Below are 19291 nucleotides of genomic sequence, written 5' to 3' on the forward strand. Positions count from 1 at the left end.
TCTTAGCCATCCGTTGTATACATGTAGGTCTTAGCCATCTGTTGTATAGATCTTAACCATCCATCGTATAGGTCTTAGTCATCCGTTGTATAGATCTTAGCCATCCATTGTATAGATCTTAACCATCCGTTGTATAGATATTCCTTCTGGTGATAAATATTGCTGCCATTTTATTTTTTCAAATGTCTCCTGGCTATTTTTTCTTTTTCCTCCCTTTAAATTAAAAAGTCTCATCCATTTCAAGGTCAGAATTTGCAATGAGAATATTTCTCTCGCAGAAATTTTTCTACACATGAATACATAGGTGGAAACAGTGAGGAATTGGAATTATACTGAATTTGTTGCAGAATATTGTAGCTTTCGGGGAGGGGGGGGGTGTATATTTTCATTTCTCAGAGAACTACAGTTCTGCAGCTAATACTGAATGTGTTTATCATTTCAATATGAATTAAAAGAACACAGTGTGTTTTCTGATTTTTATTCACCAAAAAGTTTTTCATATATAAATTCATATATAAATTCAGAAAATCTAATTCAAAGGAATTGTAATATATCAATATATATCATATATGTATATAAAAAGTATACATTAATTTGTACACACAAATCATCTGATTAAGAAAATATATGGGGGGATTTTTGAGCATCATCAGTACATGAATAATATAATTTTATTAGAAATATTAGTGATACATGGATATGTCGAACAAGGATATTTTATAGTAGAATCAATAATCATATCTATTCAAATAGCTATCTGTGGGGAAATTTATTTTACTGGCGCTTTTACATAAAAAATCAAGACATGTTGTAGTCTGTCTTATCCTTGATTTACAGACAAACTCCATATTCATTACCTTCTGCTAAACGGGGAGGATGTTTGCACTGAGAAACTACAATTTCGTTTTAAAGTGCAAGATAGATCTATACAAATCACTGTCTGGATGGAAAGCTGCTCCAAAAACAAACTACATGTGTGACACATTTTATGATGAAGTTAAGCAGTAAGGCAATGAAGATTGCAGTTGCTGTAGTTTTATGCTTTTATGTGCATGAAGACAAGTAGGGGAGGGGTTATAACAGAGTTAATGTTTATTCATTGACATATATGATTTACAGGAATAAAATAAAGATAAAAAGAACATAGTACATGTAAAAGCAGTCACAATTGTTTCTGTTATATACCATTTTTGCCAATATACATGTATATTGCACTGCACTTCCTGTGGAATCAGAACCATCACAATGAACATTATAAGAATAACATTTTACTTCAGACCAGTTTATGATTAAAATTCAATTCAAAACAGCACATTTTTGTTATTTAATTCAATAGTAGCAAGTATTACCTCCATAGGAGTTTCTCTACCTGTGGGTATGTATGATGAAACAAACCCCATGGTATGTCAAGTAATGGGATGTAGTCATCTTTTTAACAACAAACATTCCAGTTGTATTCAAGATCAAAAAGTAGGTGTATTGCAAATACTCAGTAGTGACTGAATTTTAATTACTCGGTTAATATTGAATGAATTTATGGTGCAAAACTTGAAAGTCTAGCGGAGAGTCACTACATTCTCGAATACAACTAGAGCTTGAAATGTGCAAATAAAATATAAAATTATATCACAACACTAAAACTAAAAGTATTGTAAATACATTTTGAGAGGGAAACAAAACAATGTACAAAGAAAGTTACTGTTCGAGACGCAATTTGCATTGCATAAAATGGTTTTCATTAACTGTTTAGAGTTTGTGATCATAGCCATTTTCACTTGACACAATGTATGGTTTGCCCTTTTCGTTGACATATCCCATGTTAGTTGCCCCCTGAGGCCCTGGTCCATCCTTGCCAAATTCTAGTTCATGTCGTGGAGTGTACCTGCCAACACGGTCTTCATCCATAGCTGGACCCCAACTTGGCTCAGGTTTTAAAGCTTTTACAATCTGTAAAATATGAGTTTGTAAATTCTATTACCCCGCCATTCAATGTAAGCAACTATTTATTTGATGGAAAGGTAGAGAAGAGTAAAGCTTGATGAAGATTTAAATTTCAAGGCAAAGATGATAAACTTTATTGTTAAAGTATTACAATGAATATTTCCATTAAAAAAATAACTTGCCCCGCCATATCGGATGCTCTGTACAATCATTCCTCCCAAAATCAGAGCCAAAGGTGACACCACCATCAGCCAGCCAAGGCCTTCGGAAAAGGGTGGGAATATATATTTTCCTTCATATTTGGTGTAGTATGCAGGAGCGTACGTAATGCCAGACATTATCACTATAAACTGCAACATGAATTATCAAGTGTTTAACAAAATAATGTACAGAGATATGTACTGTATAACATCTCACTGGTTCGTGTGGTTCTACTTACGATGATTGCAATGGGTGTGATGAAGCACCAGGTGGCAAACCAGTAAACCCAGAAGACGTTTGGAAACCCTCCCAGCATCATCTCAATGTCCTTTCTGAAGTTGTTAACACCTGTGAAAAGATTGCAAAAATAAATTTGAATGGCATCTACACTTCATATTCTTATTTTTCTAATCATCTGTCGTCCATCTACATTTATGACTTCTGTTCCAGAACTACTGGACCAATTTCAACCAAACTTGGCACAAAGCATCCTTGGGGCAAGGGAATTCAAGTTTGTTCAATTGAAGGGCCATGCCTTTCTCCCAGGGGAGATAATAATGAAATAGCAAATATACTGTAAAAAAAAAAAATTGGAATCTTCTCCAGAACCACTGAGCCGATTTCAACCAAACTTAGCACAAAACATCCTTTGGTGAAGGGGATTGAAGTTTGTCCAAATGAAGGGCCATGCCCCTTTCCAAGGGGATATAATAGCAAAATAGTGAAAATACATTGACAACTTTTAAAAAATCTTCTCAGAACCACTGGGCCAATTTCAACCAAACCTGGCACAAAGCATCCTGGGGTGAAGGAGATTCAAATTTGTTCAAATGAAGGGCCATGCCCCTTCAAAGGGGAGATAATCATAAAATTGCAAACAAATGGTGGGGTCATTCTCAACAAGAACCACTGGGCCAGAAGAGTTGTAGTTTACATGAAAGCTTCCTGATAGTGCAGATTCATGTTTGTTAAAACCATGATCCCCGGGGGTAGGTTGGGGCCACAATAGGGGATCAAAGTTTTACATGTGAATATATAGATAAAATCTTCTCAAGAACCACTGTGCCAGGAAAGTACAAATTTACATGAAAGCTTTCTGACATAGTGCAGGTTCAAGTTTGTTAAAATGATGACCACGGGGGTAGGATAGGGCCACAATAGGGGATTAAAGTTTTACGTACAAATATATAGAGGAAATCTTTTAAAATCTTCTCAAGAACCAATGGGCCTGGAAAGTACAAATTTACATGAAAGCTTCCTGACATAGTGCAAATTCAAGTAATCATGGCACCTGGGTTAGGATGGGGCCACAATAGGGGATCAAAATTCTACATACAAATATTTAGGGAAAATCTTTAAAAATCTTAAGAACCACAGGGCCAGAAAAGTTTACATTTACATGTAAGCTTCCTGACATAGTGCAGATTCAAGTTTGTAAAAATCATGGCCCCTGGGGGTAGGTTGGGGCCACAATAGGGATCAAAGTTTTACGTGCAAATATATATGGAAAATCTTAAAATATGTTGTGCCAAGATAACTTAGTTTAGCAATGTGGCCCATGGGCCTTTTGTTTCTGTAATGGTGTGATGTGTTGGAAGGGGTTATACTGGAATTGTGTTATACTTTCATTCATCCTTCTTGACGTTCGCTTCATAACCGTGAAGTTGAAAGTTTGAGCTCGCTAATGCCATGGCTGCGTCAAACCTAAGACAAAAAACAATGATATGATTGCTCCTTCACCAATCGCTCAGTGTTCAGAGGTGAGAATCATGGATCTTTCAAATATGACCTTAAAAATAGGGGTTCCATGTTGCGGCAGGCATTGTCATGTTAAAAAACCCTCACTGCTATGGCCATAAGTCTAAATTTGTGGTACTTCACCTACAACTGGTGACATCTTGATGAGTGAAAAATTCTCCACTATCTAAATCAACCAACTCTCTCTCTCTCTCTCTCTCTCTCTCTCTCTCTCTCTCTCTCTCTTGTCATGGTTCAGACAAATTAGATGATGTGTGCCATTTGCATATATCTCATGAATGCAATGCAGTTGTGAACAATGAGCGTATGAATCTTGATAAATATAGTATATGTCTATTTTGATTAAGGCCTAAGAATTCTGAAAGAAATATAAATAGAATGTAATATGAAAAAATATATTTCATTTTTTAAAACTAGATGAAGGTATGAACTGTGACGCTTCACACAGTTATGAAACGTGGGCCATGAAGCCACATTACTCTTTTTTACCTTCATTGTAACATTTAATGCTAAAATAGGTATGGGGAATTCAAATTATAGAGATCGATATTTTCGGTGGAATCAACAATGTAGTAAAATATCTCTTTATTCCTTCATTTGAAAGTACAGACTTTTGTTTCCAGTAGAACAAAATCACAACAAGAAAAGATTTTCCAAACCATGGGAATAAGTTAAAATTTACAAAATTAACTGATGAGTATATTAAATTTGCATATTTGAACTTGCTATATCCCTCTTGAGGTCATTTGAAATGCCTTACTTCTGTTAAATTTCTCGTTCTGATCCAATACCCTTACATTTCACAATGTGTCTTATTACACCAGTGTGTCAAAAAAAATTATATACTCTTAAGAGTTATTGCAAACAAAATATAACATCTCAGTCTAAGAACACTGATCCTTAAAAGAGGTTTCTAGTCTAATTGAATTCTATTTATAGTTGGAGATTCTGCTGGTGATGAGGATGTATCCTGTTGATATTGGGATAAAAATGTCACGGATTTAAGTTGAATATTGCTTTGACATATTAAAAAAAAATAGTTTTCAGATTCGAATTGATAACACTTAAACCTCTGTCATGAAATTTTACATGCATAAAATACCAGCTAATGATTTTCCAAGCAGTAACAGAAACAATATATATGAATAATGATCCATGTGATTACCATTAACCAAGGAATTTCACAGGTATTAGAATTTGTGTTTGAAATGAATCATATTTGTATTTCAAAAAAATGAAAAATTCCTGTTGAATGCAAAGGTTGCTTTTATGACACATAATGTGTGCAGATTCCTAGTGGAGTTCATGTTGGAAACTTCACAGATTATGTGTCTTGGGGACTTATAAGTGCAGAGATTGTAGAACATCCATGGGTTTATGTCAGTATTCTCAGATGAGGTCACAATGATTGAGAGTACAAAATGTGTGTATGAGACTATGAACATACCTAGATTTAGAAGTACATGTATATTATATTTCAGAATGAATTGGTGTTGAAAAATTAGTCCTTATTTACTGTAGTTTACCAAGATTTCATCATTTTTTGAATGACAATTTATATAGCAAAGTTGTATATTTTATATTGGGAGGGGGGGGGGGGGGGCAAACTGTATTGGATTGCCTAAAAAAAAAACCTGTTTCTTTCTTTAATGATTATGTGCTGCATGCAGTTAAACTTAAATAGCACAGATATATGTTTCAATAAACCCTGGTACATTATTACTTACCATATACATAGCACAAGGCAATTAGCTCACACAAGCTGACTATCATTAAGTTGTAACTTCCAGAATACCAGTCCATTAATGTTAAAACATATATTCCACCCTAAAAAGAAAAAAGTTGAATATCATTCCTATTCAGTATTGAATGGTAGCACTTTTATGTTCCCTGAAAATTTTTCAGGGCAGCATATTGTCACTGTCTGTCTATTCATCCGAGCTCATATCTCCTTTACTCAGAAATTGATCATGATTGATCACTAATATTTCTTGGGACAGGGAGTTTTGGAAGAAGGTCATATTGGAAAGGTCAAGGTCATTAAGAACATATACATTATATAGGATACAAGGGAAATTTTCCAATTTCAATAGCTTTTGAACAGGCATTGATCATGTATCAACAAATAAGTACATGTAATAGGCAAATGGTTTTCAGACAAAGGTCACTCAAGGTCATTTTGTAAAGGTAAAGGTCACTCAGATCATATACCTTATGCATTAAAAAAACCTTCATTTCCACAATATTTCAAAAATTATTGATCATTGTGCGAGTCTTTAAATGTCATATTTGAATTAGTTCATATGTTAGATTCAGTTTACAGATTTTCTTCATTATACCTTTTGAACAAATGAATCAGAAGTATTTAAACTATGGTTTCTGAGAGACATCTGCTCATAAATATTTTGAAGACTAAATATTCACCCTCAAACAAATAATTTTGCAACAATTTACTGGTGGCATATTTTGTGATGTCATAATGAATCTACATTACCACATGCATCCTCTACAAACTACACAGAGTGTCTCTAATACGGAAGTTCCGAGTTCCCCAAGAGTTATTTTCCTTTGTCGAACTCTTCCGTAAATTATGACGTAAAATATGATGACAGTGGGTACATTTGCAAATTACTATCGTTGTATTATTTCTTAAAAGATGATATCCAGAGTTTCTGAGACCATCCTATCTCAGGGAAAAGGCAACTTTAGTGAGTTTATGAGTATTGGATAACAAAATGGCTCAAACAAATATTGTTAATTGCCATCTTTTTTTGATAAAAGCGTCACTCATGTAGAAGAGGAAACGAATAAAGATTCAATAGCCAATTTGATGATCTTATTCAAACAAATTATGCTTGATATGCCAGAATATGCATACCAGTGATTGATATAAACAAAAGTTACGCTTTTATTACATTAATCGTACGTAATCGTTATGTACAATGCCAGTCTACGATATAATGTATACATTGTGTACCCACCATACGTCATAAAATGCGAAAGAGTTCGACAAAGGGAAATAACTTTTGGGTAACTCGGAACTTGCGTATTGTTATCCCCTATCAAACAAAGTCGAGAGGGGGGGGGGGGGGCAATTACCAGAATCACTTCAGTTGATAGACACAAGGATAGTTATCGTCCATTATCAGTTTATCATAGGACAGATACAAACCAAGTTTTTTATGCCTGTCTTTAGACGGGAACACGTCACGGTACCATGACCGTGTCTGTCCATCCCGCTTTGTGTCTGTCTCATAATTAAAACACTATGAGACCTAGAATCATCAAACTTTTTTCAGCTGATAGGGTTGATCATACTTTAAAGTTGGGTCACTGTGACCTTTGATTAAGATATGGCCAAATTTGACAAAATCCTGTCCAACTCATGACTGGACAATTATTTGGTCTAGAGTCATCAAACTTGGTCAGTTAATGCATAAAGATGTGTCACACCCTAAATGAAGGTCACTGTGACCTATAATTAAGATATAGTCATATATTGCACAACCGTTTTTGGGGGCTCATGTAGATACGAGTCCTAGAATCAACAAACTTTGTCAGTTTGTGCATCTGTATAGAGATTTAAATTGTAGCTTAGAATCATGCATTTTAAAAACAAATATTTCAAGGGAGGTAATTCCTACATATGTTAAGAGAGTAATTAAAGATTGTATTCGCCCCTTGGGAGTAAGCCATGGTGTTTCAGAATTCAGCTGGAGTTTCAAAGATCATTTTGATAAGAGCTAAATTGCATCTGTCCAGTTAAAGATTAATGTCAGATACAGTTGTTTTTGGTGTAGTTTATTGTCTTGAGGTAAAGTGGTATTCCTACCTTGCAGACTTGAGGAATTCCCAGCACAAACCCAATCATACACGTTATGAATGTAAATAGGGTCTTGTGTTTTCTCAGCAGGCGAGGGAAAACATCAGAGAAACCACTTATGACAGTTTCCATCATGGCAAACTATTGAAATAATGTAAACGATTTGTTTGACAGAATATTGAAAGCATTTGCATTTTTTATCTTCATTAAATAATCAGAAATTTCCATTTAAGAATAATTGGTATAAATAACTTCATTAGAATTGAATGACAAAGAAAGACCTCCCTACCTGACTGTCAAGTCCAAGAGTGAAAATCATGAAAAAGAACAGGAATGCAACAATTGGTGGCCATGGATCGGATAATTTTGCGATTCCCTCAGGATAGGCAACAAACGCAAGACCAGGCCCTGTGAAGTTCAAGAAAAGAAAAGAAAAGTTTAGACACTTAATGGAGAGTGTAACATTTACAGTATTCTTGCAGTTTCTTCACCAAAACTTGATTTTAAAGAAATTTGAAGTCAGATACTTGAACTTTGAAACACACATGAGCTTGATTTATGTACCTGAATCAGCAACATCTTCTACTTTTCTGTTTGTTATATAAGCCATGTGTCCAAGTAGTGAGAATATGGCAAACCCAGCAAAGACACTAGTACTGCAGTTGATTACGGATACAATCAAGGCATCTCTACAATGAATGAGATGAAACATCAAAATATGTAGAGTTTGTACATTTAAGTTTCAATATTGTGTGAATGATTCTGTCATCAAAGAAAGTAGAGCTTGCTAATTATTTTACTCTCATTAAGGGATATCATCTACATGTATGTGAACAGATGGCATCAATTATTATGTCTCCCTTCCCAGAAGGAATTGTTTTAGTGTGAATACAAAGTTTGTCTGGACCATAACCTTTTTGTCTTTTGACATAGGCATTTAGTATGTGGGTATTCCATGATAAGACAGTGTGCCACTTACCATTTTGATGACCTTGACTTTTTTTGTGAAGGTCAATTAATAGAATTTTTTGGGCATTTTTTTTGCCTAGACCATAACTTTTGTGTCTTTTGACATGGGTCTGTGATATTTGGTATGTCATGAAAAGACAGTGTGTCACGTGTCATTTTTTATTACCTTTGACCTTGACCTTCTATGTAAAGGTCAAATATTAGAATTTTGGGGCATTTTTGTTGTCCAGACCATGACTTATTTGTCTTTTGACATAGGCTTTTAATATTTGGTATGTGGGTATACCATGATAAGAAAGTATGCCATGTGCCATTTTTGATGACCTTGGACCTTTTATGTAAATAATTGGGGGGGCTTTTTTGTTCGAATCATCACTTTTTTCTTTTGACATAGGCCTTTGATATTTGTTTTGTTGGTTGGTTTGATTTACTACATGTATCATGTTCACAACACTGTTCCTTGGTTGAAGCACAGAAACATATAGGTGATTGTTATGTACTGTAACTCTTAATTTTCCACTTTAAAGATGATCCTTTAATATTTTTTTTTAAATTATGGAAAATGGAAGGGGAGACATCAGTTTTAGTTAAAACAATTCTTCCTAGTTAAATAGGTGATATCACCTATTCAAATAAATAATATCACAAATTTCAATATAGAATAACACCTACATGTATTTGAATAGGTAATATCACTAAATGGCAATGAATATTAAAACTGCACCTCATAATTCAATACCCACAATTGGGAAGCAAAGCTTCCACTTTGAGACTTGTAGGTTGGCAATTATGCAGCATTTATTTTTTAAAGTCATTTACACAAATAATCTTCTTTCGAATTTTTTACCTTAGGGTATTATTTTTGAATTTGTTGTAGCTGGCCATAGTCAGTAAACCTCCAAAGGCTACACCCAAGGAGTAGAAAATCTGAGTAGCAGCATCTCCCCATACCTACAGTGTACGAAAGTTTGAAATCAAAGATATATTAATATATATTTATAAATTCATCAAATTGCTAATGTGTCTTTATATATATATATATATATATATATATATATATATATATATATATATATATATATATATATATATATAAAGCTCTAAAAATCACCTACAACACAACAATATGACTACAGAAAATTTACATAGTAAGTAAAATAAAAATGCAAACTAGCTTTACAAATAAACTACAAAAGCAGAGAACAAACAACATCTACATATTGAAATTATCGAGTGTTATATGGGGCAATAAAAACATCTGTGCTGAACGAACCTTAGGATATATACATATATATATAATACAGTACAATACCTTTGGCTCAGAAATTTGTTCCCATTTTGGAATTATGTAGAAAAGGATTCCGTCATAGTATCCGTCCAATGTTACGCCTCTAATCAGGAGAAGTAGCAGTACAATGTAAGGGAAAGTGGCCGTGAAATACACAACCTGTGAACCAATAAAGACATAGATTAAATAACTAACCTTGTACTTAAAACTACAATACAGCTGTTTTGTATGTTGTTTTATGTCCCATTTGAGATGCTGATGTAGAGACGTCACTGGCTTTAGTGGAAGTGCCACAGATTTTCTAATTTTTACCTATGCTTGGCACTTGCGGTCGTGACACTAGAAACACCCCCCCCCCCCTTTTTTTTTAAGGTCATACCTGAAAGACCCATAGCGACAATGTAAATGAAAGTAATGAAAACGGTGCATAGTGCCCCCTCGAAAATCTTGTATAGAATGTCTTTCTTGAGCCATGATTTGTAGAACTTTGTTTCTGGTAGTATCAGGCATCATTTTCTTTAAATATTGTATCAATAAAAGGTAACTGTGAGAGCAGGTAGCTAAACAAACCAAGAGTTCTGTGTGTGAAATATTTCCCCAAATTTGAACAGAATAAAGGGGAGTTTTTCCTGCAAGAGGGATCGAAATGGATCAAAATTGCAACGTACCTAGAGTGATCCACAAAGAAGCTACATAGCATGATTTAGCTTGATTTGTGACAGAGAAATGAAAACCCCGAACATACAGACATCGCTGTACCATAACGCATACCTGTATATAATGGAGATTTTAATCAGATTGGATCTCGCTGTGGCGAAGCAAGTCCTTTAACCAGGGGTGGATCCAGGAATAACGGTTACCGGGGGGAGGGGGGACACTTTATGAGGCAGGGGGTCTGGGCAAAGCCCTGGTGGAGGTCCAGGGGGCAAAGCCCCTGAAAGCTTCTGGATTTTACAGATTTTATAGGGCTTGAAATATGTCTCCTATTTAAGTCATTTGTACTATTTTCTATCATTTTTAATAAAATGACGTAAATTTTCAGGGGTTTTGGGGAAAAAATTAAATTCTTCCAATAAACTAATTGAAGAAATCAAAAGATATTGTCATTTATTTCTGCGGGAGTGGAAGAAATAATTGCTTCTTTTATCATTTAGAACATTTTTCTAAACAAGATACCACGATTTACCTTAACTTTGAAAATTTATGGGGGGGGAGGGGGGAGCGGCTGCGCCTCCCCTTAAATCCGCCATTCCTTACCACTAGAAAGGCCAGGCCCCAAGACCATAAACTGAGAATAGACTTTAGTCAAAATTTTAACTTATGTTTTAAGATTTATGTAGCACAGATGTTTGGAAAAAAAATGCAGTTTTCTTAAAAAAAATATCAAATGCAAACATATACTGAAAATTTTGTTTTTGAAAAGTTTACGGTCTTGAGGCCTGATTTTTGAAGTATTCAATGAACGCTATTAATGAAGGATGTCAAAGAGTACTTCATTATCATTTAGGTCATACCGATCATCGACTAAATTTTTCATAGTCGAGTACTCATTCAAATAGGTTTTTTTAGTATTGTTCATAAATTCTAAATGTTTCGTTTTTGCGAGTAAAAATCATAGAGGGTAATTAAAGTCAAACCGGTTTTAATTCGTTCATGTTCAAATTAATCATTTGAGTTTGGGTGTCAGTCTGTAAACATGTCTCCGAAATCCACTGTTTGGACACACTTTAAAAGGTGTCATGATGGAAAAACAGTGAAATGTACGTTTATGTGAAACTGAACTTGCATTCTGTGGAAGGACAGTTGTGTCATTAAAGGCTGACATGACACCCGTCAGAATCATCGTTAAAATCTTCGTCAAAAACGCCAAATTATGGATATTTAAAAAAAAACCAGTTGCCATCACAAAAGCTAGTCAGTAATTGGCCCCAGGTGATGGATTAATTATGGGTCTAGTGTATAACAAACCCTCTGTATAACGCACACCCTTAAAAGTTGGGTCAATTTCCTTGGGGGGATGCATGGTGAACACACCCCACCTACCCCCCACCCCACTCCCCAACCCTCAATTTTCTCAGAAAAAAGCACGCCGTAAGTTTATTTTGTATAAAAAAGATGATGAAATGAAATAAAAATTAATAAGAAATGAATTTCTCTCTTATAGATGCAGGTTGGTGTACTTTCCATGCTAGTGTACTTGAATTTAAATAAAACCTGTCACCCTTATACGTTGTACGGCAGCTTTCCATTCAGTGAACTTTGCTATATTCGTGTGCGCCAGGAATTAGGTACATGTACACTTGTACCCTGTTTGTCGAGGGTTTTTATGTTTGTTTGGTTTTTTTTTTACCAAGTATTTGAATAAGATATCCGAGTAAAATTGACAAGGAGATGATTTTTATTTGCAAAGTGAATTGCTTTGCAGAACTATTATTATGCCCTCCCTTCAAAGAAGAGGGACATATTGGTTTGCACCTGTCGGTCGGTCGGTAGACCACATGTTGTCCGCTCAATATCTTGATAACCATTCACTTGATGATAATGATATTTCATATGTGGGTTGGTTATGAGTAGAAGAGGACCCCTATTGTTTTTCAGGTCCAAGGGTCAATCTACTCTGGACATAAGAATATAATGTCCTCTCAATATCTTGAAAACCCTTTGCTTGAAAGACATCACACTCGGTACACTGGTACATCCTAAGGAGTAGATGACCCCTATTGATTTTGAGGTCATATGGTCAAGGGTCAAACTGGGCAGAGGAATATATTGACCATTCAATGTCTAGAGAACCCTTTGCTTGACAGACATCAAACTTGGTGCACCAGTACATCTCCAGAAGAAGATGACCCCTATTGATTTTGAGGTCACATGGTCAAGGGTCAAACTGGACATAGGAATATACTGTCCGTTCAATATCTGGAGAACCCTTTGCTTGACAGACATCAAACTTGGTACACTGGTACGTCTTCAGGTGAAGATGATCCCTATTAATTTTGAGGTCACATGTTTAAAGGTCAAGGGTCAAACTGGACATTGGAATATACTGTCTGCTCAGTATCTTGAGAACCCTTTGCTTGACAGACATCAAACTTGGTACACTGGTATATCTTCAGGAGAAGGTGACCCTATTGATTTTGAGGTCAAAGGTCAAGGGTCAAACTGGACATAGGAATATACTGTCCGTTCAATATCTTAAAAACCCTTTGCTTGACAGACATCAAACTTGGTACACTGGTGTATATTCAGGAGATGACTCCTATTGATTTGGGGTCACATGGTCAAAGGTCAAGGGTCAAACTGGACATATAATATACTGTCCACTCAATATCTTGATAACCCTTTTGCTTGACAGACATCAAACTTAGTACACTGGTACATCTTCAGGAGAAGATGACCCATATTGATTTTGAGGTCAATAGTTGAACTGTACATAGTAATATATTGTCTCCTATATTTTAAGAATTATTTGCTTGATTGACACCAAACTTGGTACACCGGTACAGCATAAGGAGTAGATGGTATGGTCAATTCACTCTTGACATAGAAAGATATTGTCTGCTCAATATTTTGAATTGATGATACTACTATCAATTAAATGATGTGTGTGTATAACCCTTTTCAATTTTGCACCATGGAGGGCATATGTGTTTTACAAACATCTCTTGTTTAATTCTTATTTTAGGTTGTTAATTTCATTGCAGGTTTTTGTAATTATGCGTAACTCGGAGTTCAATTTTTACCCTGAAGGAATTCATTCTATTAAATGTGAATTTTTTATTAAAAATGCTCTGTGACTGTCAATTTGAATTGGTACAATGTCGCAAATAGTTGTTTCCTACGTGAATGTCAAGGCAATCCTTAGCAAACTGCAGCGCGGCAGAAAAGTCGTCTGTAGCCATTATTAAACGCGGAGTTGAAAAGAATAAACGGGTATTTCCGGCAAAGAAATGTAATAAATCGGTGCATATTCTTAGACATGTAGTGGTCAGTTGGGTTCGATCGTCGGTAGCCAGTTAGCTCAGTTTGTAAAACACCTGACTATTTGTCCCTTCCTGTTATATGTTGTGCCGTGACCAGGATAAAAATCCTGGGTTGATGTCTTCAGGTGTGAAGACATTTAAGGAGGGATGAATGTAGCGGTCAGCCGGGTTCAATCGCCAGTGGCCAGTTAGCTCAGTTGGTAGAGCACCTGACTAGAGATTCAGGGGGCCCAGGTTCGAATCCGGGTCTGGTCCGAAATTGCATTTTCTCCCTTCTTGTTACACACCAATCACATCAGAGGTTTGTAAAGCATAGCGGAATCATCCGAGAATTGCCGATTGATAATCCCCTATATACAGTAATACATGCAATCCCTGTGTTTGAATGAGTACACTTACTTTGCCAGATGATTTGACTCCTTTCATTAGGCAGAAGAAAATGAAAATCCAGGCAAACAGTAAACAGATGAGATTTCTGATGCTGACTTCTCCAATATCATTCAGACCTTCAGGTGCATCTTGTAGCTGAAGTACCTGTCTCCTGTAAATATACAAAAGTAATCTCATTATTTCTTTAACAATTAACGGGCCCTTGGGGAGGAGAGGACTCGAACCCACGACCACAAAATGAACAGTCTTAAATCCATAGGAATGCATCTTTGGTACTACAGATCTCCCCTCACCTTTTCCATCCTTTGAATTGTTGTTTACAAGCCTGATAAGCCTAATATAAGACATTTATCTTTTTCTCCAATGGGAGGAGAATCTACTCAAGTTATATATATTAAAATAAGTCGGTCAAAACTTGGACGGAATGAGTACTGCTATATTGTAATAATTCTGAGGAGTTGCATTTATTTCTCTAATATATGTTTAATTTTAGACAGCTACAAATGGAGGTGGATGAATTACTTACGTCCAAAACTCTTCACTAGCTGTTCTAAATTTTCTTGTGCATTCATCTGTGAAGTTTGACTCTAGAATTGTTGAGTTGAATCCCGTGTAATTCATATAGTTTGATCCATAATAGCTATTTACGGCTGCAACAGTTTTATTCAGGCATGATGCATCATTCAGTTCTACAAAGAAAACAAAAATTTGATTCCAAAGAATGTTAATCATAATGAGTTGGAGATTTAGTACTCACTAGTTACAATATCGTTGAAGGTTTATTTTGACCATAAAAGAAACTGCATTCACAAAATATTCACTTTTACACGTATTTATAGATACGCACTTATAAGGTTTGCTGCTTTGTCCGCCTCGTCCATTGTACTTAATTTTGGATAAGGTTCTAATCTACAATCATCTGTATTCCATGTGTTGTTACACGATTGCCATGGCAGCACTGTGTCTATGCTGACGAAGGACACAAACATGTAGTAGATGGAGTACATGATGATGACGTTGTAGTAGATGCTGACCATAGCACTAATCAGACACATAGCCCAGCCAATGCCTGAAATCCAAGACAGTTTACTGTTATCAACTGATCATAACCATAGCACTAATCAGACACATAGCCCAGCCAATGCCTGAAATCCAAGACAGTTTACTGTTATCAACTGATCATCAGAAGCAACAAGCAATATTTCTGTTTTGTTTCCTTGAAACATTAATTACCCATGAAAAATGGGCTGACTTTCCACACAGTGACGGGACCTTCGGAGGCGAATTGCCCAAAGGAAAGTTCCAAAAAGAACAATGGTATTCCAGCGATGATCAACATAATTGCATAGGGAACCAAAAAGGCACCTGTAACAGAAAAAAAAGATAAATGGAGAAGAATTCAAAATTGGATTTATCAATTTTTTGCTCACCTTAAATGAATTCAAAATTAATCAAATCATTGTCCCCGTAGATAAGGTAGGGAATCAAAGTTTTACATGGAGATATATAGTAGAATTCTTTTAACAGCAGAACTTTGATTAATCACACTAATATGCCAGTGGCTTCAGATTTAAGTTTGTTCAAATCATGGCCGAGGGTGTAGGGGAGTCACAATAGGGAAAGATTGATTGTATATTGTTTAACGTCCATCTCAAGAATTTCTCACTCATGAAGTGACTCGCCATTGCCAGTGAAGGGCTACAAAATTTTGGCCTATGCTCGGCGCTTATTGTCATTGGGGTTGGGGGGGGGGGGGGGTATCGTGCCACACCTGCTATGACGTGGGACCTCTTTTTGCGGTCTCATCCGAAAGACCGCCTCATTTAGTCGCCTCTTACGACAAGCAAGGGGTACTGAGGACCCATTAATGTAGGAATATTGAAAACTTTTTCTTTTTTAAATCTCGGAGCAACAAGGTCATTATTTGTCACATCAATATCCAGGCATCCTCAGAAAGTGCAGTTATATGATAAGTATGCCCAATTCATGGGTCCCAGGGATAAGATGCAGTCACATTAGGGGATCAGAATTTACATTGGAGTTTATAAGAAACAGACGAATTGGATTTAAATTTTCGGTGGGAATAATCTTTCAAAATCTGAAAAACAACAGGACTTGGGTGAGCGTTGTTTCCCATGGGCCTCCTGTTTTCTTATTTTTTGCATTATGTATATTTTTCACTCAATTATAAGACTTTTAACACTTTAAAATGTATGTTACCTCCTCCATTTCTGTAGCACAAGTACGGGAATCTCCATACATTTCCCAAACCAACGGCGTAACCTATACACGACAAAATGAAGTCGAGCTTTCCTGTCCAGTTACCACGCTCTACTTCTTCCTTCGTCTGAAATAGAAAAATGTTTGAAGATAATTAAATAATGTGTGATATAAGTTTCATGAAAAGCAAATTATGTGGCAAGGAGAAATCTTTTATTTGTAAGTACTTTATTAAATGCGGGATTCAATTAACATTGCAAAGACCTTGATAACAATATTGAATAGGTACTATCCAAGGGTACATCACTGCAAGCACTACCCCTTTATTCGTTAAAACAAGTGCTATAAACATCAGTTTGCTGATAAGTGTGTGATTCTGATTATTGAGTTGCTTTTTAGCTCACTTGAGCCGAAAGCTCAAATGAGCTTTTCTGATCACTTGTCCGTCTGTTTGTAAACTTTTTATAATTTCGACTTCTCCAGAACCAATAGGCCAAAAAGCATTATTGGGTGAAGGGCTTTCAAGTTTGTTCAAATGAAGGACCATGCCTTCTAAGGGGAGATAATCACAAAAATAGGGTGGGGTCATTTAAAAATATTCTCCTGAACCGCTGGGCAGAAGAAGTGAAATTTACATCGTGCAGATTCAAGTTTGTCAAAATCATGGCCCACGGAGGTAGGGTGGAGCCACAATAGGGGATCAAAATTTTACATACAAATATATAGAAAAAATATTTTCAAAAACCATTGGGCCAGAGAAGTTTACATTTAAATGAAAGCTTCCTGACATAGTGCAGATTCAGGTTTGCACACACCCCCCCCACCCCCCCCCCCCCCCCCCCCCCCCCCCCCCCCCGGTTAAGGTGGGGCCACAAAAGAGGATCAAAGTTTTACATACAATATATAGGGAAAATCTTTAAATATATTCTTCTCAAAAACCACTGGGCCAGAAAAGTTTACATTCACATGAAAGTTTCCTGACATGATGCAGATTCAAGATTGTAAAACCCATGGCCTCCGGGGGTAGGTTGGGGCCACAATTAAGGATCAAAGTTTTACATGGAAAATCTTTAAATATGGGCCATGGTGACCCATGGGCCTATTGTTAATTTATTGAATTCTATTTTGGGGTTTTCTTGTTTTGTTGTAGGGTTGTTTTTGTTGTTGGGGTTTTTTTTGGGGGGGGGGGGTGAAATTTTTACGTCTAAATTTTATCCATTGAAAATAGGGTGGGGTCATTTAAAAATATTCTCCTGGTGCTGAAAAAATAAATCGGCTGTAATTTTGCATCTGTACCCCACTATCATATTTTTCTGAATGTATATAGAATCTAGCTTATATTAGATTTGCGTAATCCATAATTAGTCTTTTGATTTTCTTCTTCTTTTTTTTTTTTTTTTTTTTTTTTTTTTTTTTTGTGAATAGGCATACATATACCATCAATAATCTCGACTTGATTTGGACTGACGCCTTCACCGAATCTCAATAGGCTACAATTCATGTTTGGAAATTTACTCTCGGCTTCGACCGGTTCTAGCAATTAATGTGCACTTAGGTGACACTGATGTTTGCTTAAGATTTTGACAGTTAAACTAAATCTCTGTCACTATTAATCTTGCATTGCTTTACTGTCTAGGTATGAAAATCCTGAAATAAAAAGTCACTAAATTTTCCGATCAAATGAGGACTCCAATGAAGGAATCGTTTATCTCCCCCCTGATATTGAGGAGTTCCTATAGTCTGGTTTTCTTTAATATTTATTTTAATTTAAATAAATATCACTAATTTTTAAAAAAAAAATAGACTATAGGAACCAAAAATTGAATTGATGAGAGCAATAATTGGTTCTCCATATGCACAAGCTATTGGGTTTTTAAAGTCTTTCTATTCAGTGATTCATTCCTCAAGCCATTCTTAAAAGTAGGGATTTAAAGAAATATGTTTTCAAACCCTAGCTTCTAAACTACATGTAACTAGACCGGGTGGAAAATATAAGCATAGAAATTCAAAATGTATATCCATCCATGCTTTTAAAAAAGATGCCCTCGTACTTTTTTGCAGAAATAGGATGTCTGAATTGGATTAAGGAGAATTTAAAGTCCTGCTTTCATAACCACTCGGGGTGGCTTTTAATAAACACCTAATCTTGAAACCACTAGTACTGACTTCATTGTAAATTGTTACTTTTGAGCTACTCGCTAATGGTAAAACATTTTAAGTAAATTAAATGAATTAGAAAATATTTCGTTTTCCATTTAGATTTTTAATTCAGAAAAAAAATGCGAAAAGACGTAGATCACTAGGAGTGTAATTTTTTATCCTGGAAACTACATTGTACAACATGCATACTTTTCCCTTCAATTACTGTTCAGTGCCCATGTGAAATAGGTTCCTTTATATGGGAAAGCCCAAGGAGATCGACCTTTATCATGATATCGCCAATACATATACGTTTTGGACCAACATTACACATGTGAGGCAGCTGATTGCCAATGTAGGGTTGGAAAACTTTGTAAAGGTTAACAGTTTAGGGCTAAAATTACGGGGTCCTACATAAACAATCTTAAACGGGAGTTATAAAGGTGAAATGCAGCACCAGTAAACACATTTCGACTTTACGATGAAGTATTTATAAAGTTCATATTAAAAATGGAACGGTACCCTACAGTGAAAAATCCATGTAAAACAGGATGGCTGGTCGATGTAACCTAATAGTAA

General features: G+C 35.7%; 2 protein-coding genes across 2 annotated transcripts in view; one reads left to right on the plus strand and one right to left on the minus strand.

Moving 5' to 3' along the window:
* LOC130051710 (minichromosome maintenance domain-containing protein 2-like) overlaps nt 1-19291 on the plus strand; it is a 165082-nt gene that overhangs the window by 103702 nt on the left and 42089 nt on the right. The gene's annotated exons all lie outside the window — the stretch shown is intronic.
* The window catches only part of LOC130051708 (sodium- and chloride-dependent glycine transporter 1-like), a 20444-nt gene continuing 1615 nt past the window's right edge, over nt 463-19291 (minus strand). The window contains exons 2-15 of the mRNA XM_056154206.1: nt 16574-16700; nt 15587-15718; nt 15201-15422; nt 14880-15042; nt 14363-14504; nt 10005-10139; nt 9540-9643; nt 8288-8412; nt 8013-8131; nt 7733-7864; nt 5628-5727; nt 2381-2490; nt 2124-2291; nt 463-1947 (exon numbers count right to left, since the gene is read on the minus strand). Of these exons, the coding sequence (XP_056010181.1) occupies nt 1747-1947; nt 2124-2291; nt 2381-2490; nt 5628-5727; nt 7733-7864; nt 8013-8131; nt 8288-8412; nt 9540-9643; nt 10005-10139; nt 14363-14504; nt 14880-15042; nt 15201-15422; nt 15587-15718; nt 16574-16700 (1980 nt within the window). The 3' untranslated portion in view covers nt 463-1746. The remainder of the gene's footprint in view (nt 1948-2123; nt 2292-2380; nt 2491-5627; nt 5728-7732; nt 7865-8012; nt 8132-8287; nt 8413-9539; nt 9644-10004; nt 10140-14362; nt 14505-14879; nt 15043-15200; nt 15423-15586; nt 15719-16573; nt 16701-19291) is intronic.

This window comes from Ostrea edulis, chromosome 2 (assembly GCF_947568905.1).
Source record: "Ostrea edulis chromosome 2, xbOstEdul1.1, whole genome shotgun sequence".
Taxonomy (NCBI): domain Eukaryota; kingdom Metazoa; phylum Mollusca; class Bivalvia; order Ostreida; family Ostreidae; genus Ostrea; species Ostrea edulis.